The sequence below is a fragment of the Amyelois transitella genome, chromosome 26, assembly GCF_032362555.1.
Source record: "Amyelois transitella isolate CPQ chromosome 26, ilAmyTran1.1, whole genome shotgun sequence".
NCBI lineage: Eukaryota > Metazoa > Arthropoda > Insecta > Lepidoptera > Pyralidae > Amyelois > Amyelois transitella.
The window spans coordinates 6,719,482-6,745,381 of NC_083529.1; the positions used below are offsets into that span (position 1 = coordinate 6,719,482).

Below are 25,900 nucleotides of genomic sequence, written 5' to 3' on the forward strand. Positions count from 1 at the left end.
CTTTTAATCTTACCTCATTATTTTCACATTAATAAACAACGCAAAACTGCTGCACAAAAGATGTTTATCATAATAAGATAAGGGGAAGATAAAATAAACGAATGATCCATTTGGTTTTTGTTGTTGGTGCAGTTGCTTCCTGTGTATAACTTTCTACTAAAATTACAAAAAATCCTGGTTGTTGTAGCAACATTGTGCGTCTTTATCTGTCAAACGTGAATTGTTATGAAAATATCCATCAATTTATTTTTCGCATTTTAATTATTTTTATTGTAAAATTTTTACTAATTTCGCTTTTGTTAAACTGTTACGATATTTGTTGCATATTGTGATGTGTGCTTAAGCCGACGCAGATGTACGAAAACGCGGAAGTGATGAGTTCATTTCTGCTCTTTTGTTTTGTCGCGAAAACTCTGGTTTTTCGTTAATTTGAAATGGAAGAAGTTCGTCAATTAGTTCAAGAGGAAGGCAGAGAGGCGAGAAATCTGGTAGCCTTCCATGTGTCGGTCGATACCCCTGGTAAGCATGCTGTTCGTTTCAATTTTAATTGGTATCGTGGGCGTATAAGTATAAGTTGCTATAGGAATCGGCTATTGCCATTGTTAGCTTAGATTTTATGGTTGACTCACGGGATTCAATGATTAGAAAATGTATTTTGTTAAAAATGAATATGTTTAGTTTCTGTCTTCCTATTTTCTCTTACAAAGTTTTGATGCAATCCACATTTGTCATGTAGGAGGGTACACATATATTTTAAATGTCTTATTTTCTACTTCGCTAAATTAGAGTTTTAATGGCAATCTTACTAAAGTGTTATAATATAAACTGAAAAATTTTCATCTAAAGTTTTGGTAATCACTGATCAAGACTGACTTATGTTTGTATCTCCTATGTGACTCTAAACTTAAATGATTGATGCCTTTGATCTGTGTTGATTAACATAAATCATGTTAAGAAATATCTCATTCATGATTTAGTATATATTATATATAGTTTTGTAACAGAATGTCTGTCATGGATGTTGTAAAAGGTAACTAAGCATAAGAAACAAACATAGTGTATGCTGTCTGCTAGGTTAAAAAAGCCAATCAAAGGAATGGCTAATCACTATTTGAATCTCAATTATATCAATAAGCCATACAGCAATTGTTCAAGTTTAATTGCTTATAAATACTCTTTGGAAAACATTATGAGGAAATCTGCACATTTAGGTCACTGGATCACTAATCCAATATGGGTTTGTTTCCTCTGTAAAGGTTATGAGTTCAAGGGAGGAGGAGAACAGGAGGATCCTTGGTCATAGGTGCACCTCTAGCTTTTAAAAAAAGCAAGTTCCATCTTAACTCCGTAATCTTAACCTCTATAGGATCATAGTCACACGTCCGGTTGCCTGAATGTTCAGGTTTACTCACGATGTTTTCCCTCACCGTAAAAGCATTTGTTAGTATTCTACAAACGAATGTAGATCACTTTGAAAATAGTCAGTGATACATGGTCGAGCTGGGATTTGAACCTGTCTTTATCAAGCATTTTAACCGAGCACCTTATCGATTCGACCATTGACGCCTTAATATTATGAAGATTTTATTTTGTTATACTTATAAGAATTCCTTGCCAAATACTGTAAGAGGTGTACTACTACCGTTGTATTTTTGGTGTAAATAAATAAATAAATGATAACGTAAGTGCCGTGTGGTTCCCGGCACCAATACAAAAAAGAATAGGACCATTCCATCTCTTTCTCATGGATGTCGTAAAAGGCGACTTAGGGATAGGCTTACAAACTTGGGATTCTTTTTAAGGCGATGGGCTAGCAACCTGTCACTATTTGAATCTCAATTCTATCATTAAGCCAAATAGCTGAACGTGGCCATTCAGTCTTTTCAAGATTGTTGGCTCTGTCTACCCCGCAAGGGAAATAGACGTGACGATATGTATGTATTAACGTATTATGCGCGCAGCCCGAGTGTCGCGCAAGCCGCCGCGCGTGTCGGTCCCGCGGCGCGCGTGCCCGCGGCCGGCGCGGCGCTCGGCGTCGGCGGGCCGCGACAAGCGCTCCGAGCTGCGAGCGCGCTACTGGGCGCTGCTGTTTGGAGACCTGCAGAGGGCTGTATGTATTTTACCTGTTTTTTTTTTCTGTAACTTTAAGCTGTGCCATCGTTTCTTGCTCGCGTGGTGCATTGCATTCTTTTTTACATTAAAGTTGATTTGAAGCAAGTCAAATAGTGTAAGATTTTGTGTTCCCTTTGCTTATTCAAGAGGTAAAATTTTATTTATAATCTGATTTCAAACAAAAAATGAATGAAAACTTAAAAAGTTACAATTATCTCTTTACATCTCATCAGTATATTGTACTATGATTTGACAAGGTCTTTTTATTTTTTTAACCTAAAAACAACAATGGTGTAACATTTTTTTTGTCCAGATCGGCGAAATCTACAACACTGTCGAAATCCACGAGAACCTAAATGAGTGCCAAGAAGTAATATTAGTTCTAGAGAATTATACTCGCGATTTTAAAGCTCTAGGGGAATGGTTCAGACTGAAATGGGAATACGACAATACGCCTCCACCGCAGAGACCTCAAAGCCTAGCTTGGGAGATCAGAAAGACAGACTTTGTACGTCCTGAGTCCAGAAAAACATACTCCGTGAAGAGTTCTCCATCTGTGTCAGGGAAAAATAGCCCTTGTCTATCTGGACGTAACACCCCAAGTGGCAAAAACAGCCCTAGCCTTACTGGTAAAGCCAGTCCAGGCAGTGGCAAAATCAGCCCACGAATTTCTTCAGGTCATTCCAATACAAGTCCAAAAGCCAATGTTGAGTTCTTTAGCAACAAAGTTGTGGCTTCAAAAGTAACCGCTAAACCTGAGCCTAAAGTTGTGAAAGAGGGCACAAGACTATCTGACATAAAGGAGAAAGATTGCAAAGATGTTGTAGAAGACAATGCTTCAAAAAGATTGGTCAACAGCAAAGATAAAGCTGAACCTGTTGTTGAAATTGGTAAGGCAAAAGAGTTTGTCAATGTTACTCCAAAACAGGTGATCATAAAATCTCCAAAACATGCTAATGTAAGTAAAGAACCAAAAGACAAGGAAACGTCCGTTACAGAACCTGCCATTAAAGCTCAAGAGATTGTTGCCAAGTTAGACGCTATGGAAAATGAGTTTTTAGCCAAACAAATTAAAGATAACCATGCCAAAAATGACAACTTACTGAATCTAGATAAAGAGAAAGAGGGAATTGATACGAAAACAGAAGTAAATGCTGATGTTATTACAAATAGTGAAGCTGTCCAACCAAACAAATTGAATGATTTAAATGATGATAAATGTATAGATGGGAAAACTACTACTACTAATGAAACAGAGAGCTTTTCCACTGAATCTTCATCTAAGTCTGAAGACAATTTCGCAGACATATCGAATGAAAGTTCTACAAGATCTGCCGATTATAAAACAGAGGAGACTAGGAATGGAAGTCCGAAAATAGTTTCACCTGAACCATCTGATAGTTCCTTAAAACTTTTAAATGATGAGGAATTGAAACCAAAATCAGCAGCAAGTACGCCTAAAAAAGAAGTGGTGGAACAAAATGCTGAAAAGGTATTGGAATCGTTCGTAGTTGAGGATAAACAGAAAGATTTAGAGCAAAAATGTGTCGATAATAACGGTGATTACTTTAAAATGGAGTCAGAGAATAAAGCTGATTCGGAACCAATACAGGACATACAGCCTTCTGACGTTAAGCCTACTAAAGAATGTACTGCTGCTATATTAGAATGTAAAACTGTTACTGATGAAAAACCTATTACAGAACCTAAAATTGTTTCAAACGACAAAAATATTGCAGACAATAAACCTGTTACTAGTAAGAATAGTGTTTCAGTCGTTGAAATTGTAAAAGAGGGTGAAATTAAATCTAGTGCAGAAGATAAACTCATTTCAGATGAGAAACCAATTTCAGACGATAAATCTATTACAACCGAAAAACCTATCCCTGATGGTAAACCTGTATCAGATGAAAAGCCTAGTAAGGTTGTTAAACCTATTTCTGAAGATAAGCCTGTTACGGACGGTAAACCCATAACCGAGAGTATATCAATTTTAGATGGGAAAGCTAATCTTGATATAACTGACGATAAAATAATTTCAGATGGTAAAGGATTGACAGATGATAAATATATTACCGATGGTAAACCTATTACTGACAGTAAACTTATTACTGATGGTAAGGCTACTACAGACAGTAAAGCAACCACAGATTCTAAACCCAGTACAAGACCAGCATATTCTCAAGCTGCTGCTAAACCAAAGCCTGTGACTGCCAAAACTGAAGTCAAAACTCCCACAAGAACCACTACTCTCACAAGGAGTAAGACTGTCGTAGAAATGAGACCAAATACTGCGCCACGACCTCCCAGACCATTCCCTAAAAGAAACCAAGCGAGTCAGAACAAATGTAGCTATCCGTTCAATGTTACCAGTCGAAGCAGTCTATTTGATACTGCAACACCTAATGTAGTTGCTAAAAGTACAACAATCACAAGAAAACCTCCTATTAAAAATGCTCAAATAGGCGCGGGAGATGGTAAAGTTCAAAATAAAACTGATCTCAAAAAACGACCACCAAGACCTACCTCTTTGAAAGTAACACAAAAAGAGAAAAAGGAAAACGTACCAACTTTGGAAAAAATAAAAGATTGTGACGAATACGGCAGTTCAGATACTATCGTCACTCAAATTGATATGTCACGAATTGAATCTAGCGAAAGTCTTAAAACATTGGTTCCTGATGATCTTGCACAGGAAATGACTAATTCTATCGAAGTACTTAACGTAGATGGTAACAAAAATGATAACGATGGCTGGCTTACTGTGAAATCGCGGCGGTTGAGTCGAGAATCCAAGAAGCAATCTAAATCGCATTGGGTCAAACACAGATTCCACCAACCTTCGGCTACAACAAGTTTGCCGACTTTGAACATGATAGAATCGCCGAAACAGGAGAACAATCCAATAGTGCATTCTCCAAAGCACGAAAAATTAGACCGCGCAAAATCAGAGCAGCCTCAGCCTATTCCTAAACCAGAAAAAGCGGTTAAAGTTTCAACGAAAAAGTCTGAAGCTAAAAACAAAAATACGGCGATGATTCGACAGAAATCTGACGTGACCGGTTTGAGAACTCGATCATCGAGAAATAAGGCTTTCACAAAAAGAGCTGAGAAAGTGAAAGACGTTGCTAAGAATGACGAGTCATCAGATTTGACTAAAAATCGCCTTCATTCGTCGTTAGAAAGTCTTACTGTAGGTTTAGCTAGATCGCAAGAGAGTACTGAAGATGCTTTTGATTTTGACAAATGGAAAGCGGAATTTAAGTCAACGTTTAAGTATTTGGAAGAAGATGATCAAATTCCTAATCATAATGAGATATTGAAGGCTGCTGATCCATCGGAAATGTCTGAGATAGCAGAGATGACCTCACAGATTGAAGAGAATGAGAAGAAGATTAGTTGGGCGTTGGATTTCCAGTCGGAGGTGGATCAGAGAAAGTTGTGTGAAGAGGAAGATCTTCTGAACAGGCAGATCATGGAGCTGCAACAAGTTTCTGACATAGATTTGGACACGGAGACTGATGACACTGAGGTAATTGCAATATATTACAATTACATACATACATATAATCACGTCTATATCCCTTGCGGGGTAGACAGAGCCAACAGTCTTGAAAATACTGATATGCCACATTCAGCTGTTTGGATTACTAATAGAATTGAGATTCATATAAAGTGACAGGTTGCTAGCCCGTCGCCTAAAAGCAGAATCACAAGTTTATAAGCCTATTAGTCCTTAGTCGCCTTTGACGACATCCATGGGAAAGAGATGGAGTGGTCCTATTCTTACACAAAATATACATATAACAATTATATACTTTATTCTATAATCGTTATTAACACCCAAAGTGTACCTACCCATATCATTAGTCTGAGTTCAAATCCACTTTCTAATATATCTTTCAAATTTGTATCCCTCATTATTAAATTTAATTACTAGTTTTGATTATGAAGCATCAGTTTTAAGTCCATTTGCTTTTATACTTCGGCACCCTTTCACTATGTGAATCTTAATTCCATCATAAAGCCATACAGCTGAACGTGGCCTACCAGTCTGTCTACCCCGCAAGGAATATAGACGTAATTATATGTATGTTTTAAATAGGTTGTACAACCCATGGGAATCCGGGGCGGGTCGCTAGTGTGTGATATACATACATACATAAAATCACGCCTCTTTCCCGGAGGGGTAGGCAGAGACTACCTCTTTCCACTTGCCACGATCTCTGCATATTTCCTTCGCTTCATCCACATTCATAACTCTCTTCATACAAGCTCGGCGGTTTCGGGTACTTTTGACCTGACCCTTTATCAGGACGTCCTTAATTTGATCAAGATACGTTCGTCTAGGTCTTCCCAGGTTATCTTCTTCTTCTTCAGGTGTGATATATAAATAGATATTTTCGCTTTCAGACCGATGCTGAGATTTTATGTGATGATAGTAGTCACCCACATTCTTGCACGTCTCCTGACCATTTGAGTTCGCTGTCTGTCAGCCTTGAAGATCAGGTAATATTTGATGACCATTCATTGAAAAACTGTACTAAATATATGTACTATATGGATATTATTTCGTACTCAATTGGTGAATTTGCAAAAGTAACATTATTTGTAATAGAATACAATAGATTTATTTTCAAAATTGGATACAAGGTATCACTTATTGACGTCACATCACTTAAAACTAATAATAACTACTACCGCTTCCAAAGCGCATGTGTAGAAGAAGCGGCGGGACAAACTACACTGCAGCATTTTCATCGGACGTCAATATACAAATATAGATCTCTTAAATCTAAATCATGGACGAATGCACATTGTCTACATCAAAAATCATGAATGAATGTAGAACTAGTTTAGTAATTAGCTATAGTATTTAAATGTCTTATTGTATGTTTAATATTTGTTTTGCTTCACTATCGCATTGGTTTTCTATCATGATAGCTGTGATGAATAAAGAAATTAAGAGATGAATAGATGAAGACGTGAAGAGATAAAGAGGTGTAGAGGTGAAGAGAGGAAGAGATGATGAAAAAAATTAATGAAGAGACGAAGAAATTAAGAAACAAACAAATTAAGGAATACATACATACAAACAAAAAATCACGCCTCTTTCCCGGAATGGTAGGCAGAGACTACCTCTTTCCACTTGCCACGATCTCTGCATACATCCTTCGCTTCATCCACATTCATAACTCTCTTCATGCAATCTCGGCGGTTTCGGGTACTTTTGACCGGACCCTTTACCTTTATTATTTATTTATAATTAAGAAATGAATTACTATATCTATGTTTGGCATTGTTTCAGTACGAGAACGCTCTAGCGGGTATGTCGTGGGCAGAGAGAGTGGACACCCTGGTCGTCCTTGAAGCCCTGGTCGCCAGAGATCCTGGTGAGTCAACATTCTTATTTAATTAATTCGTCTTCTATCCATTGCGATGTCTTCTTCCACCTGGCTTTAGTCCCGGTTGCATCCTCACCACTGTGGAGAGGAGCCTTTGGTATGCCTTTGACCATGGATCTTGGATTACGGTTAGACAGGGTTTTACATTTATATGTTTACTTATGTCTGTTGTCCTGTATCGGCCTCTAAATAACTGTCATTTGTTTGTCTATCAGCGATATAAATTAATAGTTTATGATGAAGAAAGAAACTATTAAGGACAAAATAAATAAGATAAATTTATGATTGTAACCAAATGCATAATAACAAATGAAATTTAAAACTATATAGGTATGTGTGGGGGAAATTTTTGTTTTTGTTTATATTTAAAACCTTTTTCTTAACTGACCTCTTACTTATTTTTGTACTGGCAACAATAAAATATACATAGAATAAAAGTCTGTGGTACGATGTAAGACGTTATAAGATGTGTTTTGAAAAAGTCTAATAAAAATATTAACGATATAATTCCTTACCGTTTTATTTTCACCAGTCCCATATATTTCTGCCGTGTGGTTCCCGGTACCAATACAAAAAAGAATAGGACCACTCCATCTCTTTCCCATGGATGTCGTAAAATGCGACTAAGGGATAAGCTTACAAACTTGGGATTCTTTTTTAGGCGATGGGCTAGCAACCTGTCACTATTTGAATCTCAATTCTATCGTTAAGCCAAATAGCTGAACGTGGCCATTCAGTCTTTTCAAGACTGTTGGCTCTGTCTAGACTCTCTATCCCCGCAAAGGATATAGACGTGACCATATGTATGTATGTATGTATATTTCTACACAGGTCGAGCCCAACAACTCCACGCGAAGTTATCCCAGGGGATCAAGCGACGGGGCAGCTTCCAGGACGCGCTACGTCGGCTGCAAGCCAAGCAGGCCAGGGCTGAGAGACAGAGGATGGAGTACCAGACGGAAAGGGCCAAGAAGATACATCAGTTGCTGGCCAGGGTCGAAGAAGTAAAGGTAAGTATTTTACAGATTTTGAAGTCACTATGCCCCAGAATGTCTTATTTTCGTAAAATTTCTTATTTTCGCAAAATGTCAAAATTCGCATAATACTCAATTTTGCGCAAAATGTCTATGATATTCGCGATTTTGTTACCCGCTCGTATTAAAACGAGTGTTTCGTGAGCGTTACGTCAGCTTCAAAGCTGCTCAGCCAGGGCTGAAAGACAGGATGGAGTGTCGAACAGAACGGGTTAAGAAGATACATCAGAAGCTAGCCAGGGTCGAAGAAGTAAAGGTAAGTGTATTTTAAAGCGTAGAATGACTCCCTATTCAAAATGTGTATTTTTCGCAAAATGTCAACGCCTAATTTTCGCAATTAGTCTTATTTTGAAAAAATTTGCCATCGCAATATGTGTACTTTACCAAATATACCTTCAAATTGTAATATATTGCATGTTTGTCCGCAGGTAGCGAAGAATCAGCTGATAGAAGAGAAGAGGCTGCGAATGGAGCGGAGATTGCAGAAAGCAACAGAAAATAGAGATCAAAGGCTGAAGGTAAATAAAAATATGATAACATCAAATTAATCCTTAAAATGTCGTTTAGTCGAGTAGCTGAACGTGGCCATACAGTCTTTTCAAGACTGTTGGCTCTGTCTGCCCCGCAAGGGATATAGACGTGACCGTATGTATGTATGTATGTATGTTGATTCTTAAAAAAAACGATTTCATTGCTAATGTTTTCAAATATATGTATATTGCATTTATTTTGTTGATCCGACTCGAAGGACCAGTAATATTTTTTTGCACGCGCCATTTCTCTAATTAATTTAAGCAAAAACTAGCATTTTGTCATCCTAAAAGCGCCTGACAGGAACATTTGGGGAAACTAATTTGTATGTTTTGAATTAAATACAAAATAGAAACAAAAATGACGAAAATTTAAAACAATAAAAAAAAATATTAATAAAGTTTGAATACTTTATTAATATTTTTTTTTATTGTTTTAAATTTTCTTTTCTTTATATTAGAATCTCAATTCCATCATAAAGCCATACATAAGTCACTTTAACGGAATCTCAATTCCATTATTAGGCTAGATAAACATGGCTTAAGCCTTGTAACTGTTGGTTCAGTCTGCCTCGTAAGAGAAAAAGACGTATCTTTATATATATATATATATATTTTAACAGGACATAATCCGCAAAGCTCACGACGAAGAGGAGAAACTCAGAGAGATAGCTTTCATCAAACAATTGGAGGCCGAGAATCGAAGGCATGACTTCTTGGCCCAGTGCAGACTTCACACCACTAGGCTGAGACAAGTCAGGAGGGACAGACTCATGAAGTTGGTAAGTTTTGAACGCCATCTACCGGCTTTTTGAGACTTTAATTAGGTAGTTGCATTTGTGTCCATTAAGGCAGTCCAAACCGCCTTCAAATATTTTATAAATTTCCGTCCTAATGGTTTTTTTTTAACTAAAGTTTGTGCCGTGGGGTTTCCAGTATTTTAGAATAGAAACACTCAATATCTTTTCAATGGATATGGCAAAAAGCGACTAAGGGATAGGCTTAACTTGGATATCCTCTTGTAGGCGATAGGCTAGCGACCTGACACTATTTGAATCTCAATTCCATCATAAAGCCATACAGCTGAACGTGGCCTATCAGACTGTTGGCTCTGTCTTCCCCGCAAGGGATATAGACGTGACTGTATGTAAAAAATGTTCGACTTTTGTTCCTACACACGTACATACATAAAATCACGGCAGAGACTACCTCTTCCACTTGCCACGATCTCTGCATACTTCCTTCGCTTCATCCATATTCATAACTTTTATTCTTACCCACACCAAATGTCAATTTCATTTGTAACGACCTAATATTTTGTTTCTAGGAACAAAAAGCAGCCAGGGAAGCCGCCGTCGGCGCTCGGAGGCAAGCTATAGAAGCTGCCAGAAAGCTGCACGTGGAGAATCTATTGGAGAAGAGGAAGGAGAGAGACGCAAGAGTGGAAGAGCTTAAGGAGCAGAAGAAACAGGAGAGGGATGACGCTGCGAGGGAGAAGGTATGATCTTCTTCCTTTCTGGCTTTAGACCAGGTTGCATCCTCACCACTGGAGAGGAGCCCGGGATATAAATCTACACTAATATTATAAAGAGGAAAACTTTGTTTGTTTGGTTGTAATGAATAGGCTCAAAAACTAGAAAAAGAAGGAAGGAACTATGCAAAGGTCGTGGCAAGTGGAAAGAGGTAGTTTCTGCCTACCCCTCCGGGAAAGTCTTAGTATCTCTATCTCATATCTTAGTGATAGATTACAGACGGTAGATTTAAATAATTTAAATAATACAAAATCGAAAAGAGCGACGGTAAAAATTGGGGTACCGCAAGGTTCCATTTTGGGACCTTTTCTCTTTCTGATATATATCAACGACCTGCCTTGCATGATTGAGAAACATACTGGCATCGCGTTGTTTGCAAATAAAACGTCACTAATTTTTAAGATGAAGCGCCGTAGCGAAATCTGTGATGATGTGAATAGCACTTTCATCATTTCGTCATTTCTAACTGGTTTACAATCAACAACTTACTGTTAAATGCAAATAAGACCCAATGCATTAAGTTTACACTTCCCAATGTGCGGCAGGCAAATGTGGATATTGGTATAAGTAGTAAAAGATTAGATTTTGTTGATAGTACTACTTTCTCAGGAATAACATTAGATTCAAATTTGAAATGGAATGCTCACATTTTAAAACTTTCTAAACGGCTTAGTTCTGCAGCCTACGCTATTCGTCGTATTAGGCATTTGACAGATGTGGCAACTGCTAAGTTAGTATATTTTAGTTATTTTCATAGTTTAATGTCTTATGGTCTGCTGCTTTGGGGAGCAGCAGCAGACATACAAACTATTTTCATTCTACAAAAAAGGGCAATTCGAGCTATCTACGGCTTAAAACAAAGAAATTCGCTTAGAGATTTTTTCAAAAACCTTAATATTTTAACATTGCCGTCACAATACATTTTCGATAACATTATGCATGTTAGGAAAAACTTAGACCCTTTCAAAAAAGTAGGTGAATGTACTAGTAGATCACTGCGGAACAATTATAAGTTGTCGATCCCAGGGCATCGGCTGGCTAAGGTAGGGAAATCATTTCTGATTAATTGTATAAGATTTTATAATAAATTACCAAAAAGTGTTCTTGAAATGAATGATAGAAAATTCAAAAAGTACATTAAAGATGAGCTCTGCAGGAAAGCCTATTACAGCACGGAGCATTATATTAATGATAAACATGTGTGACCCGAGCTTGTCATAATGGCCTCTTAAACGCTTGTGCATTTTTGACATGGTGTTGACATAATTTGTACAGTGTGTACATATTTTATTTTATCTTTATTTATTTGACGAAATATTCGTATTGAAATAACTAGTTCTACATTCATTCATGTTTTTTTAGATTTAGATTTAAGAGATCTATATTTGTATATTGACGTCCGATGAAAATGCTGCAGTGTAGTTTGTTCCGCCGCTTCTTCTACACGTGCGCTTCGGAATCGGTAGTAGTTATAATAAGATTTAAGTGATGTGACGTCAATAAGTGATACCTTGTATCCAATTTTGAAAATAAATCTATTCAATTCTATTCTATTCTAAAGAGGCGTGATTTTATGTATGTATGTATGTTGTCAGACTGTGATACAATGTAAATGTTTTTTTTTCAACATATAGGCTGAAGGAGTGAAGTCCCGGCTGTCGGCGCTGGCGGCGGCGGCGGAGCTGGAGGCGGCGTCGCTGCGCGTGCGCATCCGCGACAAGCAGGACGCGTCGCAGCTGCGCCTGGCGTCGCGCCTGCGGGCCGTGCGCGAGCGCGCCGCGCGACAGCCGGTCAGTTGTTCGTTCTAGTGTTATGTTATACAGGGTGCCGTGTTGTTCCAGGGACTCGCATACATACATACAGGGTGACATTTAAAACTACTGCATCCTGTTAAACATAGACTATACCCATGCTTCTGAGCCGTTTGAGTCTATTTTTATTTAAATTAAACGTCATCATTTTCACATTTAAAAAACCCTCAAAAACTACGTCAAACTCTTTATTAAAGGCCAATACTACAAAAAGAAATTAAAACTAAACATGTAAACAAATGTCTGAAAAATAAATTATTTTGCAGTAATATAGTAATGATTAATGTATGTATATTATACGTATCTAAGGATTAAAGTCGTTTAAGATCCAGAATTAGGAACAAACAGGACGCCTCGCAATGACGAGTGGAATCTAGACTTTAGGCTTTAAGGGAGAAGGCTACTAGGCAGCCTGTGAGTTTTTTATTCTCATATGATCCATGGTAGGTCTTTTTAATAAAAAAATTTAAAGGTGAATTATGAATTATGAAGATTTTCACTTGAGTTCGCGGGAACAGAATAAGCGGGATCTTCCTTTTTACGCAGATGGAGCGGACACTATTTAATTTTGCGTAAATTCTTTACTTGATCATATTTAATTTTTTCAATAAAAAAAAAATCAAAATTTTTTAAATAACCCACAGACGACATCGGAAAGTCAAGACCAAAGCACTAAGGAGGAGAAAGAGTTGGCGGAAGAAGCGGAGAGAATAGAGTTGGAGAGGAAGGAGAGGGAGAAGCAGAAGGCCATCAAGCGGAAAGCTAGGAAGGTTAAGCAGAAGTTGTTGTCTAGGTAAGTTAGTTTACAACTGAATTATTTGAATGATAACAGAAGTTTTCTTATAAATTGTGTGCCGTATGTATGGTAATCATGGGGGTAATGATGACGAAGCCACGAAGGGAAGATCTTCCGTGTGCTATATATTATACATACATACATGCATATAGTCATGTCTATATCCCTTACGGGGTAGACAGAGCCAATAATCCCGAAAAGACTGAATGGCCACGTTCAGCTGCTCGGCTTAATGATGGAATTGAGATCCGAATAGTGACAGGTTGCTAGCCAATCGCCTAAAAAAGGGATCGCAATTTTATAAGCCTAACCCTTAGTCGCCTTTTACGACATCCATTGGAAAGAGATGGAGTGGTCCTATTCTTTTTTGTATTGGCGCCGGGGACCACACGGCATATTATATATATAATATTATATCTTTATTGTTTCAGTGGCAATGAGGTAGCCGTGGTAGACGATGACACAATACATTTCGAACCGTTGACATTCTCATCTTCCAACAAAGTGCACAAAGTGTTACACACACTCGCAAACATTATAACGCCATTACTTGAAGAAGAACCTAAGAAAGAGAAGAATAAAAAGATAAATCAAAATTCTGATGATAAAGATAAAAATGTCGATGAAAATAAAAGCAAAAAAGTCCCTAACGGGGTAGATAAAGGTAAGAAAGTAGCTAATGGCGATTTAGAAGGGAAGAAAGTAACTAACGGTGACTTAGAAGATAATAAAGGTGAGAAACTCTCGAATGAAGAAAATAAAACTGAAAACGTTTCAAATGGAGATCTAGCTGATGACAATAAGGTTGATAATAATATGGCCGACGTGTTTAACAATAATAACGAAACGGAGATCATTGTGGAGAATCAAGAAGTGAAGAAGAAAAAGAAGAAGGATAAGCCTAAATTGAGTAAGACCAGTTCGGTTTGCAGCTCATTGAGTGATATGAGCAAGGTGAGTATCTATTCTATTTTGTCTCTCCTTTCTCAGTCTACTTTCTCAACCTCCTTTCTCGCTTTATTTTCTCACCCTACTTTTTCTCACCCTATTTTTATCGATCGAGGAAAGAGGGTGAGAAAAAAGTGGGTGAGAAATAGCGGGATGAGAAAAAGAAGGGCGAGAAAAAGGAGGGTGACAAAATACATAGAGGAAGGAGGGTTGTTTTCTCACCCTACTCACTCTAATTTCTTACTCTCCTTTGAAAAATCTTTGTTTATTTTTAAAGTATTATACTACCATATCATCAAAGAAATTCCACAGATATAATCATGCCTTCAAGACGGGCCAGCTGTTTTTTAAGAAATACTCTTATTCTTTTAGGGGAGTGGAAAAAGCGAGAAGAGAAAAGAGATTATAGACACGGCGTTTTTGGAGAGGCAGCTGAATGAGCTACATCGCATGATGGAGAAGGTTGACAAGGTATGTGAACACTTTACATGGATATTTCTTTACAAATACATACATGCATATAATTATGTCTATCTTTATACCTCGCGGGATTGACAGAAGAAACAGTCTTTGAAAATGAGTGATAAGCTACGTTCAGCTGTTTGGCTCAATGATAAGTTGAGATTCATCCAGTGACAAGAAGAATCCTAAGCTTATTTGGCCGTTCCCTTAGTCGTCTTATACGACATCCAAAGGACAGATGGAGTGGTCCTATTCTTAAGTCTTAGGAAACATACGATAAATTGCAAAAAACTGTCAAATTAAAAACCTACTTTTTTTGAAGTCGGTTTAAATAAGATTTTTTACTTATACAAATTGGTTGATCAGTGCTAGTGTTGGGCAGTTGATTTTTTGTTTTTCCAATCATCTACTTCCATAATGAATGAATGAATGAATGAATGAATGAATTTTATTTATATAAGTAACAAGGACTCATTTGTATTAGTAATGCTTACAAACTATGTTAGTACCTAGGGACAGCATGATTTCTAAAGTGGCCATTGATAATGATTGTTAATTTATTAATTCCATTGTTGTCAGTATTCGCAAGAGAAGCTGAGTTTCCAGAAAATGCAAGCTCTCCGCGTGCTAGGGCAGCTGTTAGCGGCCGCCGCCGAGAAGGAGCACCTCGCCGCCCAGCTCAGCGCCAAGTATGTACCGTTGTGACTGGTGTGGTAGATCCTGTGTCGACAAGATACTGTTTAGGTCTACATACATACATATGGTCACCTTAATAGTGCCGTGTGGTTCCCGGCACCAATACAAAAAAAAAAAAGGGGCAACCCATCTATTTCCCATGGATGTCGTAAAAGGCGACTAAGGGATAGGCTTGCCAACTTGGGGTTATTTTTTAGGCGATGGGCTGGCAACCTGTCACTATTTGAATCTCAATTCTGTCATTAAGCCAAATAGCTGAACGTGGCCTACCAGTATTTTCAAGACTATTTCAAGGCTCTGTCTACCCCGCAAGGGATATAGACGTGACCATATGTATGTACGTATTATTAATAAGTTGTGACAGGATTAATATAACATATTTGTATTGTCCGCAGATTATTAACAACAACGGTTCTCATAATTTCTCGCATCGTGGCCGCGTGCCGTCTCAGCGCTTCATATTTCGTCACAACCAACACTTGTGTGCACATCATCAGGCTGCTGTCTCAGAAACTGGTGAGTTTTGTAACGTCTTGATACCTTACAGGGTGGACGGAGTCAACAGTCGCGCAAAGAATGAAAGGACACGTTCAGCTGTGTGGCTTGATGATGGAATTGAGATTCAAATAATGACAGGCTAAGCCATCGTCTGCAAGAAGGATCCGAAGTTTTTTAGCCTATCCCTTAGTCGTCTTTTTCGACATTCATGGGAAATATTTTAGAGTGCCGGGAACCACACGGCATGTAGTTTGGAAGTTAGCAAAAAAATTGTGAGTTCTCATACTTTTTCGGTGTGTAGACTTAAGTTAGATGTCTGATCTTTGAATCCCAATTCGATCATTCAGCAATCCATTTAATTCTTGGCATCCATCTGATAAGTCTGTTAATGTTTACTTTACATTTTTATTTGTTCTCACGAAATTTTGAAACCTATGTCCGTGAAGTAATTTGGTTTTGGTTAGTTTTTTGTGCAGTGCCATCTGTTGGCGTTGAGCTGTACGAAAATGTAATCACAGTAGTTGCTTTTTGACGTTACTCGTACCTAAATGGTAACTTATGATTTTGTAGCTTCTCCAATAGATGTCGCACCTACAAAATAATGGATTTATCTTAATAGAATAAATTGTTGTAATAAAGTTGTATGAAATTCAGTTTCAGTGTTACAAGTTATCCAACTTATCTTCATTACTGCTATATGTATAAAAATGGTCTCGATAAACTGACAGGCAGATAGACTGACGCTTTGAAAGTGGCCGTAATCTTGGTTTTAAGTAATATATTTGACGTCAACCAATGTTGTGAAACCAATAGATATGACAATTATTAAGTGATGTTGAATTGTCCAATAATCTATTATATGTATAAAGGAACAAGGGTGAATGACTCATCAACGCCCATCCTAAACCATAGAAGCTACAAACTTGAAATTTGGACACCAGCTTTATGTTACCACGTAGTGCTCAGATAAGAAAGGATTTTTCGAAATTTAACCCCTAAAGAGGTCAAAAAGGGGGTTTAAAGATTGTATGAGAAAAAAAAATAAAAATTTTGATTGATCGACTTGAAATTTGGCACGAATGCTCTTTTGCAAAAATAATCAAAGGGGTGTCTCAGGATTTACATACATACATATGGTCACGTCTATATCCCTTGTGAGGTAGACAGAGCTAACAGTCTTGAAAAGACGTTCGGCTACGGCCACGTTCAGCTATTTGGCTTAATGATAGAGTTGAGATTCAAAAAGTGACAGGTTTCTAGCCCTCTCAGATTTTACGAAAATTTTATTTCTTTATGGCCAAGTAGGGGTCCAAAAAAACCAAGTCAACTAATTTATAATGAAAATAAATATAGAATTTGAAAAAAAAGGCTCCTACTACTACTCTTTAGTATTCCGCATTTTCTTTAATAAACGCTAAAAATGAAATGTAAACATAGTCCTTCGCGACATTAAAGCCAGTACCTAATAAGAACTTTCGCATTTACTATATTACTGCTACAGAAAAAATCTAAACATATAGTAAGTTTTCCAATAATGCCTTTTTATGACTTCCATGCAGGGGAAAATTTTAACGGACATTATGAACTTGTGCTATTTGGTAAAAAAAAGGGGTATGATTCTTCCGAATCGTTATTTTTGATGGGCGCGTTTCAATCTAACGCCAAATTTGTTGTCGTAAAAGTTTGTGCTGGGGACAACGTAAAGGATAGTTTGAGAAGGGGTAGAAGGTAGTAAAATTATTATTATGGATACATATGTACATACATACGTATGATCACGTCTATATCCCTTGCGGGGTAGGCAGAGCCAACAGTCTTGAAAAGACTGATACCTAGGCCACGTTCAGCTATTTGGCTTAATGATAGAATTGAGATTCAGATAGCGACAGGTTGCAAGCCGATCGCCTAAAAAAGAATCCCAAGTTTGTAAGCCTATCCCTTAGTCGCCTTTTACGACATCCATGGGAAAGAGATGGAGTGGTCCCATTCTTTTTTGTATTGGTGCCAGGAACCACACGACACCAATATGGATACATACATAATTAAATCACGCCTCTTTCCCGGAGGGGTAGGCGGAGACTACATCTTTCCACTTGCCACGATCTCTGCATACTTCCTTCGCTTCATCCACATTCATAACTCTCTTCATGCAAGCTCGGCGGTTTCGGGTACTCTTGACCTGACCTCTTGATTTGATCAAAGTCATCTAGGCCTTCCCACTCCATTAGTCCTATTTACACTCCCTTTGTTTAAGTAGTCAGTACTTTTATTATATAAACTTTTGTTCTATTTCATATAATGGATAACTAAAAAAAAATTACTTTGTTCGTTTTCATGGGAATAAATAATAAAATTGTTTCATTGTCCCAACGCCGGGAGAAGAAAGATAATACAATATTTATCAATAAAATATGTATGTTAGATATATAACCGTGTGAAGTCACATATATCAAATCAATCCTCTTTCCCAGAAGGGTCGGCAGACACAAATGCCACGATCCCTGCATACTTCTATCGCTCCATTCGCATTTCGTATACGACCCTGTGACGTCACGAGCGTCGTCGGTGGCACAGTAGGTATAGCACTACCGGCGCTAATGCATTGGGCGCGTTTGAACGACACACCGCACTTGCGACAGTACTAAATCATTAGTCCGGTAATAGTGTGATTGATTATTGAGCGTTGGTGGTCGAATTGGTAATGTGGCCGGTTATAATGCGTGTGGATAAGGAAATAGGTTCGAATCCCATCCCTGCCATGTATCGATTGACTATTTTCTAAGTTATGTACTTACATTAGTTTGAATACTAACCGATGCTTTAACGGTGAGTAAAAATATGGAAACTTGCACATTCAGGCAATTGGATGTGTAACCATAATTGATCCAATATGGGTTAGGTTTCCCTTCGCTTCGTGTAAAATCCTAACTTTTCATAAGTCCCGGAAACCACACGGCACTCCAGTATGTATAGTCCTGTGTTTACTCATGAAATTCGAACAGAAAATAAATATCATGAAGCATTATCGGCTTTAACAACCAACAATGAACATTGTAATACATTGCAACCGCGCGATACAATCTCCATCGCAATAAAAACCAACACGGGCAGTAAACATTGGAATTTTAATTCTTTCCAAATCAAAAGAAATTCGCCAACGTCGTCGTTTATTGAAACGTATCGGTGTTAATTGTCGTTTATCGACCGACGCGATCTGCCGATGTGGTGTCCTCTCGTCTCTTGGTGCGGATGATATGTGTATAGAGACAAAGCTGTATATTCATTTTGTTTTTAATATTATAAAAAAATACGAAAGATTTGTTTGACGACTAAACTAAAAAATTACTGGAGCTATTATTATTTTTGTCACATACACGTTGAAAACCTCTAGGAGTAACATAATGCATTTTTATGAAAATTTCCATGGGAACGAAGCTACCGCTCAATTGGTAGTATTTTATATTTTAGATATTTATAGAGCTATTATGATACAGTTATTCATAAAAATCATTCTTAATTTTTTCGCTCAGTGAACCATCCTGAGCACAATTTTTTTTTTAAATTTATTTATTAGCACCAAACCTTAAATCATTAGAGAATTAATGCTTGTGCTCTATACATTTAATCTACTCTGTACCAAGGGCCTCATACCTTAAATCTAGTGGTTTTATGGCGCCCCGGGTAAGATAACATCGATGGGCTGAATTCGGTGCCTCCGACGGCGCCGGCATGCGTGCATCAAGTTTGATGACTCAAGTCAAGACAAGTTGGGACATCGTTGTTTCTATGTGGGATCGGTATTACATGTTGAGACTTACAAACATACATATATATATATATATTATGTCGTCTTTATCCCTCGCGGGGTATTCAGACCATCACCTGCAAGAAGAATCCCAAGTTAATTAGACTTTCCCCTAGTCGCCTTTTACGGCTTCCATGGGAAATATGTGTCCTGTTCTAAAGTGCCGGGAACCAAACGGCACTTAATAATTTAATACTTAATTTGTTATTATTTATGTGCAATGAATAGTATTTTTCTTATTATGTTATACATATATTTATTTATCTATATTACATGAAGCGACTCCTGTCTGACCTCCGTGACCTCATCCAGCTTGAATCATAGTTGTTGCTAGGTGAAAGTGCTTATTTCCTTAGTCTTAGTCTTAGTCTTAGTCACGTAATCCAACAAAAAAAAAATCCTCTTCTCAACAGATAACGTTTAAGAAATTCACACACACGTTTTATATTTTTGTAAAATATCCAAAATCTGCATACAAATTATTTCTTTTTGAATTAAAAACCCAGTTAACTGGAAATTTAAAGCACCGCCCGGGTACTTTATAAGGAGATAACGTTTTTTTAAAATTGCATTTTTTTCACAAGCATTCGTGGTTTGTACCAACTACTTACATAATAACAGTTAGCTAATTAGTAGTGATTTTATAAATTTTTATCACACGAATAAGACGAACAATAAAATGTTATTGGTGTAATTGAGGTTTTATTTTGTACAGTACAGTAGCGGGAGATGCCGCGTTGCAAAACTATCCTTCCTTTATGACTCGTTCGTAAAAAAGAGCTTAATTTTAGTAGAATCATCGTTTAATGGTTGGTTTTGATTATCCTAGACGTATAAAATAATTTATATTGCATTTTTTAATGTAAATATTTCGAAATTTATTGTTAAACTAGAGGCCGCCCGCGACTTCGTCCGCATGGAAACCCTATCAATCCCGCGGGAACTCTGGGATAAAAAGTAGCCTATGTGTTATTCTGGGTCTTCAGCTACCTACATACCAAATTTCATGGTAATCGGTTCAGTAGTTTTTGCGTGAAAGAGTAACAAACATCCATACATCCATACAAACTTTCGCCTTTATAATAGTAGTAGGATAGTAGGATGAAGTATTATCGAATATTCCTGATTCGGATTGTGCAAGTAACTTGCGTAAAACAAACAAGGCACGGCCTTAATGGCGCGCGTCCCACAGACTAATGTTATATACGGCAATCGTGAACTCTTAAGAGGGTGGGGGGTGCGAGTGTTACTGGGAACTATCTCTTTGATATATTATTAAGGTATATGTAGGTACTCTAATTTGATTTGCATCAAATTACCTATGTAACATACATACATACATATAATCACGTCTACATCCCTTGCGGGGTAGACAGAGCTAACAGTCTTGTAAAGACTGATAAGAATACCTATGTAACAATGTACATATATAGTGCCGTGTGGTTCTCAGCAGTGCCGTGTGATTCCCAGCACTAAAACAAAATAGAATTGGACCACTCCATCTCTTTCCCGTGGATGTCGTAAAAGGCTAAGGGATAGGCTTATAAACTTGGGATTTCTCTTTAAGGCGATGGGCTAGCAACCTGTCACTATTAGAATCTCAATCTATCATTAAGCCAAACAGCTGAAGGTGGCCTAACAGTCTTTTCAAGACTGTTTGTTGGCTCTGTATACCCCGCAAGGGATATAGATGTGAGTATATGTATGTATGTAGCTATGTAACAATTTTGTTAGAAATAACTTAAACTATTAAGGTCCAATTTGGAATGTCTTAAGAAAGGGAGATGTTAGGAGTATCCGTAATAGTAGAATATGCATGAAATGAGTAATGAGTGTGGAGGAAGCGGGAGAGGTCTTTAAGGATCGTAGCAAGTGGAAATCCATAGTCTCTGCCTGCCCCAATGGGTGACAGGCGTGATGGTATGTATGTATGTGTGTAACTTTAAAGGGGGAACCAAATGTATTACGCTGACGAAGACGAAAATTACTTGATCAATTGATAAAATGTACACTTTGTGTCCTTCTAAAGATTCTTTATTATTTATACGTGTATATTTCAAGAAGATTTGTTCTGAACATAAAGCGGGAAGAGGTTACAAACAAACAAATGAACTTACTTTCGCATTTATAATATTAGTTGGCATAAAACAACAGCCGGCGAAAGTAATGTTTTAATTATTCTGTCAAAGTCAACTTTAAGAAAACAACTGAACTATAAGAAAGTAGGTGTCAATTAAATCTTAAAGCCAAATAGCTGAACGTGGCCTGTCAGTCTTTGCAAGACTGTTGGACTGTTGGCTCTGTCTACCCCAAAAGGATATAGACGTGATTATATGTATGTATGTGTCAATTTAAATATAAGAATATTTCATTTTTGTCCGCAGGAAAAAGATCTCCACGCCGACCAACGTGAGATGGACCTATCCAGACAGCTGTGTGACTGTCTGTCAGTCGCCCTGGATTCTGTGCTCTGTGCTAGTAGGCTGTACGAAGAGGGGAGGCCGGGGGAGGACGCCGACACTCTGTGCGCTTTGAGGAATCGAGCCCATACGCTTATAAGGTGAGGAACTGGTCCAAAATAAAAATAAACAGATTGTTGCAAAATGTCAAACATTTCGCAAAATGACAGCCTATTGTAAAATTACAACATTTAGCAAAATGACAGCCTATTGTAAAATTACAACATTTAGCAAAATGACAACCTATCACAAAATTCACTTCTCGCAATAGTTAAGCGAATATTTCATTCTTTAAATTTTTGTTATACTCATTTCAAATGGAATAACCACCAGGCATATTGAGATAAAACGCACAAAAATTATTATTAAAAAAAAAAAATGACAGGTGTTAAACTTTTGTTGTGAGTTCTAGATAAATAAATACTTTTACTTCGTATAGCTATATCGCTTATATCTGAATAAGGAACTTCTTGAAAAAAATCATTCATATATAATCACGTCTATAGCTATTTTAGGGTACATTGAGCTAGCAGTCTTGAAAGACTGACAGGCCACGTTCATCTGTAAGGCTTTATGATAGAATTAATATTCAAATAGTGACAGGTTGCCAATCCATCGCCTAAAAGAAGAATCTCAAGATTAAATCGAAAAAAATAATCGCAAAACGTCAGCACCTTCGAACATACACCGATAGTAAAACACTAGTATATACTATCATAAATTTACAATGCGTCATGGCTTATTAAGCTAGCGGCGATCTAATTTGTTTAATGCTCTCGCGCCTCCATATGGGGAGGGTCTCTGACATGCTAATATGGTAAAAACAGGAGTAGTTCTTCATTATGATAGGTATTCATTTTGACAACCCTTTTGTAAAATATCGGCCTCTTGCCGAAAGCAACCTGTTCGCAAAATGTCTAATTATCGCAAAATAATTGTCATCTTCGCCGAAGTATAATTTATTTACAAACATTCCGAAATTTTATTATGTAAATGAATGGTCATACCTAAAGACACTTCTGATATAGACGGGATAGACAGAGCCAACAGCCTTGAAAAGACAGAAAGGCCGTTCAGCTGTTTGGCTTAATGATTGAATTGAGATTTAAAAGTGTCACGTTGCTAGCCCATCGCCTATAAATATAATACTATACATACAAATTTAGAAGCCTATCCCTTAGTCGCCTATCGTAGTGTTCCTATTATTTTTTGTATTGGTGCTGGTAACGGCACAAATTATTAGAAATATTATTATTTAAAAAAAAAACTTTATTCATGAACTTACATCAAGGAAAAATATACAACCACAACCAAAACTATTCAAAATTATGAAGTAAAAAAAATATTTAATTCGCAAAAAGCCAATGACACCCTAAATAATTTTAAAAATACGTGTAGTTCTTCGTTATGCTTTATCAAGTTAGCGGTGATCTAATTTGTTTAATGCACTCGCGCCTCCCCATGGGGTGGGGTGGGTCCCTTAAAACAGGACTACAAGTTCGTGTGGGCGTTGCGAGAAAAATGTATGGTTATTATAATATTTTGTATTAAAAAAAAAACTCGCGATAAAAATAGTGCGATAAAATTTTTTGCCAAATTTGTTGTTTTTTTTTTAGTTTTATTACTGACCTAGCTTTCGAAAAGTACATTTATTCGGTTTGTCTTAATACATCCTACATTCATATAATAGACAGAGCCAGTAGTCTTGAAAAACTGACAGGCCACGTTCAGCTGTAAGGCTTAATGATAAAATTGAGATTCAAATAGTGACAGGTTGCTACACCATCGCCTAAAAAGAATCCCAAGTTTGTAAGCCTATCCCTTAGTCGCCTTTTACGACATCCATGGGAAAGAGAAAGAAAGTTGTCCTATTCTTTTTTTGTATTGGTGCCGGGAACCACACGGCACTGACACACGTTAACTGACAAACAAAAGCTAAACAAACATGGCAGGTTGACAAAACGACAGTCGCGCCGATCACAATGAGCCGCCCTGTCAGTCATACGATTGCCCCCGTTTCTGTCCCATTGTCCCGTTCTCAACAGGTGTGGGGGGTGGGATACTAAAATTTGGGAAACAAAAGCTATTTTGGTGAGCCCTTAAATTGTACCCATATGCAAAACGCGGCACAGTGGCGCCGCGAGCGGATATGAATCGAACCTCTCAGCTGTATTGCGTCCGGAGCGTGAGTGTCAAACACTCCAGTCTGCTATTAGCATTGATTTCGGTTCGAAGTTTAGATATTGGCTGTTTAGAAAACTGCTTTTTGAACACGAGCCTTTTAGAAAATTTAGTTTATTTATGAATCTGTATCCATATCACATATAGTACAGTTATGAATCGGCAGTGCCGTGTGGTTTCCCGACACAAATCCAAAAAAGAATAGGACCACTCCATCTCTTTCCTATGGATGTAGTAAAAGGCGACTAAGGGATAGGCTTACAAACTTGGGATTCTTTTTTAGGCGATAGGCTAGCAACCTGTCACTATTTTTATCGCAATTCTATCATTAAGCCAAATAGCTGAGCGTGGCCATTCAGTCTTTTCAAGACGGTTGGCTCTGTCTACCCCGCAAGGGCTAATGACGTGATTATATGTATGTATAAATAAATTCTTACTTTGCTAAAGTACCAGGAACCACATGGCATATAACAATGGCAGGAAATTCTAACAATATTGTTTCAAGAAGCAAAATTATTTCGTAATAGGAAAAATCGGTAAAAAACGCGCGACGCGCCGATGACGTAATTTGTGCTCTTAACGCGAATTTAAAAATAATAATATTTTCTCAGCGCAAAGAAAAAAAAAAGGAAAAAATACACTTTTCCTGCCGCTGTATCGTGCCGTGGAGAATCTTGTCTAAGCCCCGAAACGAAAACAAGGGGCCCTCTTCGTGGGAACAGAGAAAACTATGGAGGGGATCTATTTTTGCATGCCATGACTGGTTCAATGCGCGAAATGTATATGCTTTGTAACACCTATAATTGTACCGCATTTATAGCAAATAAAGTATTTGTATTTGATCCAATAGCAGATACCCATCAACGCTACTCTTCCCTCACAAATATACAGAACAAAAATAATCTTGGAAAATTGTCGGCTGTTTAAAAACTTTAGTATTAAAAAAAAGAAAACTGGAGAGGCACACACTTCGTGGAATTTTTGCTGTCGTTAACTCTATATCGTATGTATACGGTAAACTTTTTTGCAAATTCGTTTTTATTTAGTTTTTTTTTTAATGAATTAAAGTAAATGAATTAAGGTAGAAAAGAAATCTTTATATTTTTTTCACCTTAACATAATCGGAGGAAATGAGCGTAAATACATATGGTCACGTCTATATCCCTTGCTAGGTAGACAGAGCCAACAGTCTTGAAAAGACTGATAGGCCACGTTCAGCTATTTGGCTTAATGATAGAATTGTGATTCAAACAGTGACAGGTTGCTAGCCCGTCGCCTAAAAAAGAATTTTGTAAGCCTTTCCCTTAGTCGCCTCTTACGACATCCATGGAAAAGAGATGTAGCGGTCCTATCCTTTTTTGTACTGGCGCCGGGAACCACACGGCACAATTTTATTTTATGCAAAAATAAATTAAATATTCTCTACGTCTCCATAGTTTTCCTGTTCCACGTCCCTATTCCATTAAGAGGATTAAAAGCACGATCGTTGCAAGTGCCTACGGTATAGTGGGTAAGTGCAGCAGCTCGGGGGAACACATTCGATGCCGGGAGACCCGCGGCTTAGTCCTAAACACGGGTGTGTTGTAGATATAAGTGATTATGGGAATTTCAAATGAATTGGGATATAAATA

At 37.5% G+C, this 25,900-nt stretch overlaps 1 protein-coding gene across 1 annotated transcript; it reads left to right on the forward strand.

The window, feature by feature from the left end:
* The first annotated feature begins 205 nt into the window (after positions 1 to 205).
* On the forward strand, positions 206 to 22,193 carry LOC106131923 (titin homolog). Its single transcript, XM_060951734.1, has 16 exons — positions 206 to 519; positions 1,962 to 2,110; positions 2,426 to 5,644; positions 6,526 to 6,621; positions 7,421 to 7,505; positions 8,349 to 8,527; positions 8,980 to 9,069; positions 9,705 to 9,863; positions 10,409 to 10,579; positions 12,248 to 12,403; positions 13,069 to 13,217; positions 13,652 to 14,174; positions 14,541 to 14,639; positions 15,210 to 15,319; positions 15,722 to 15,842; positions 22,014 to 22,193. The coding sequence occupies exons 1-16, from the start codon at positions 435 to 437 to the stop codon at positions 22,191 to 22,193; spliced, it is 5,571 nt and encodes a 1,856-aa protein (XP_060807717.1). The 5' UTR covers positions 206 to 434.
* Positions 22,194 to 25,900: the final 3,707 nt, after the last annotated feature.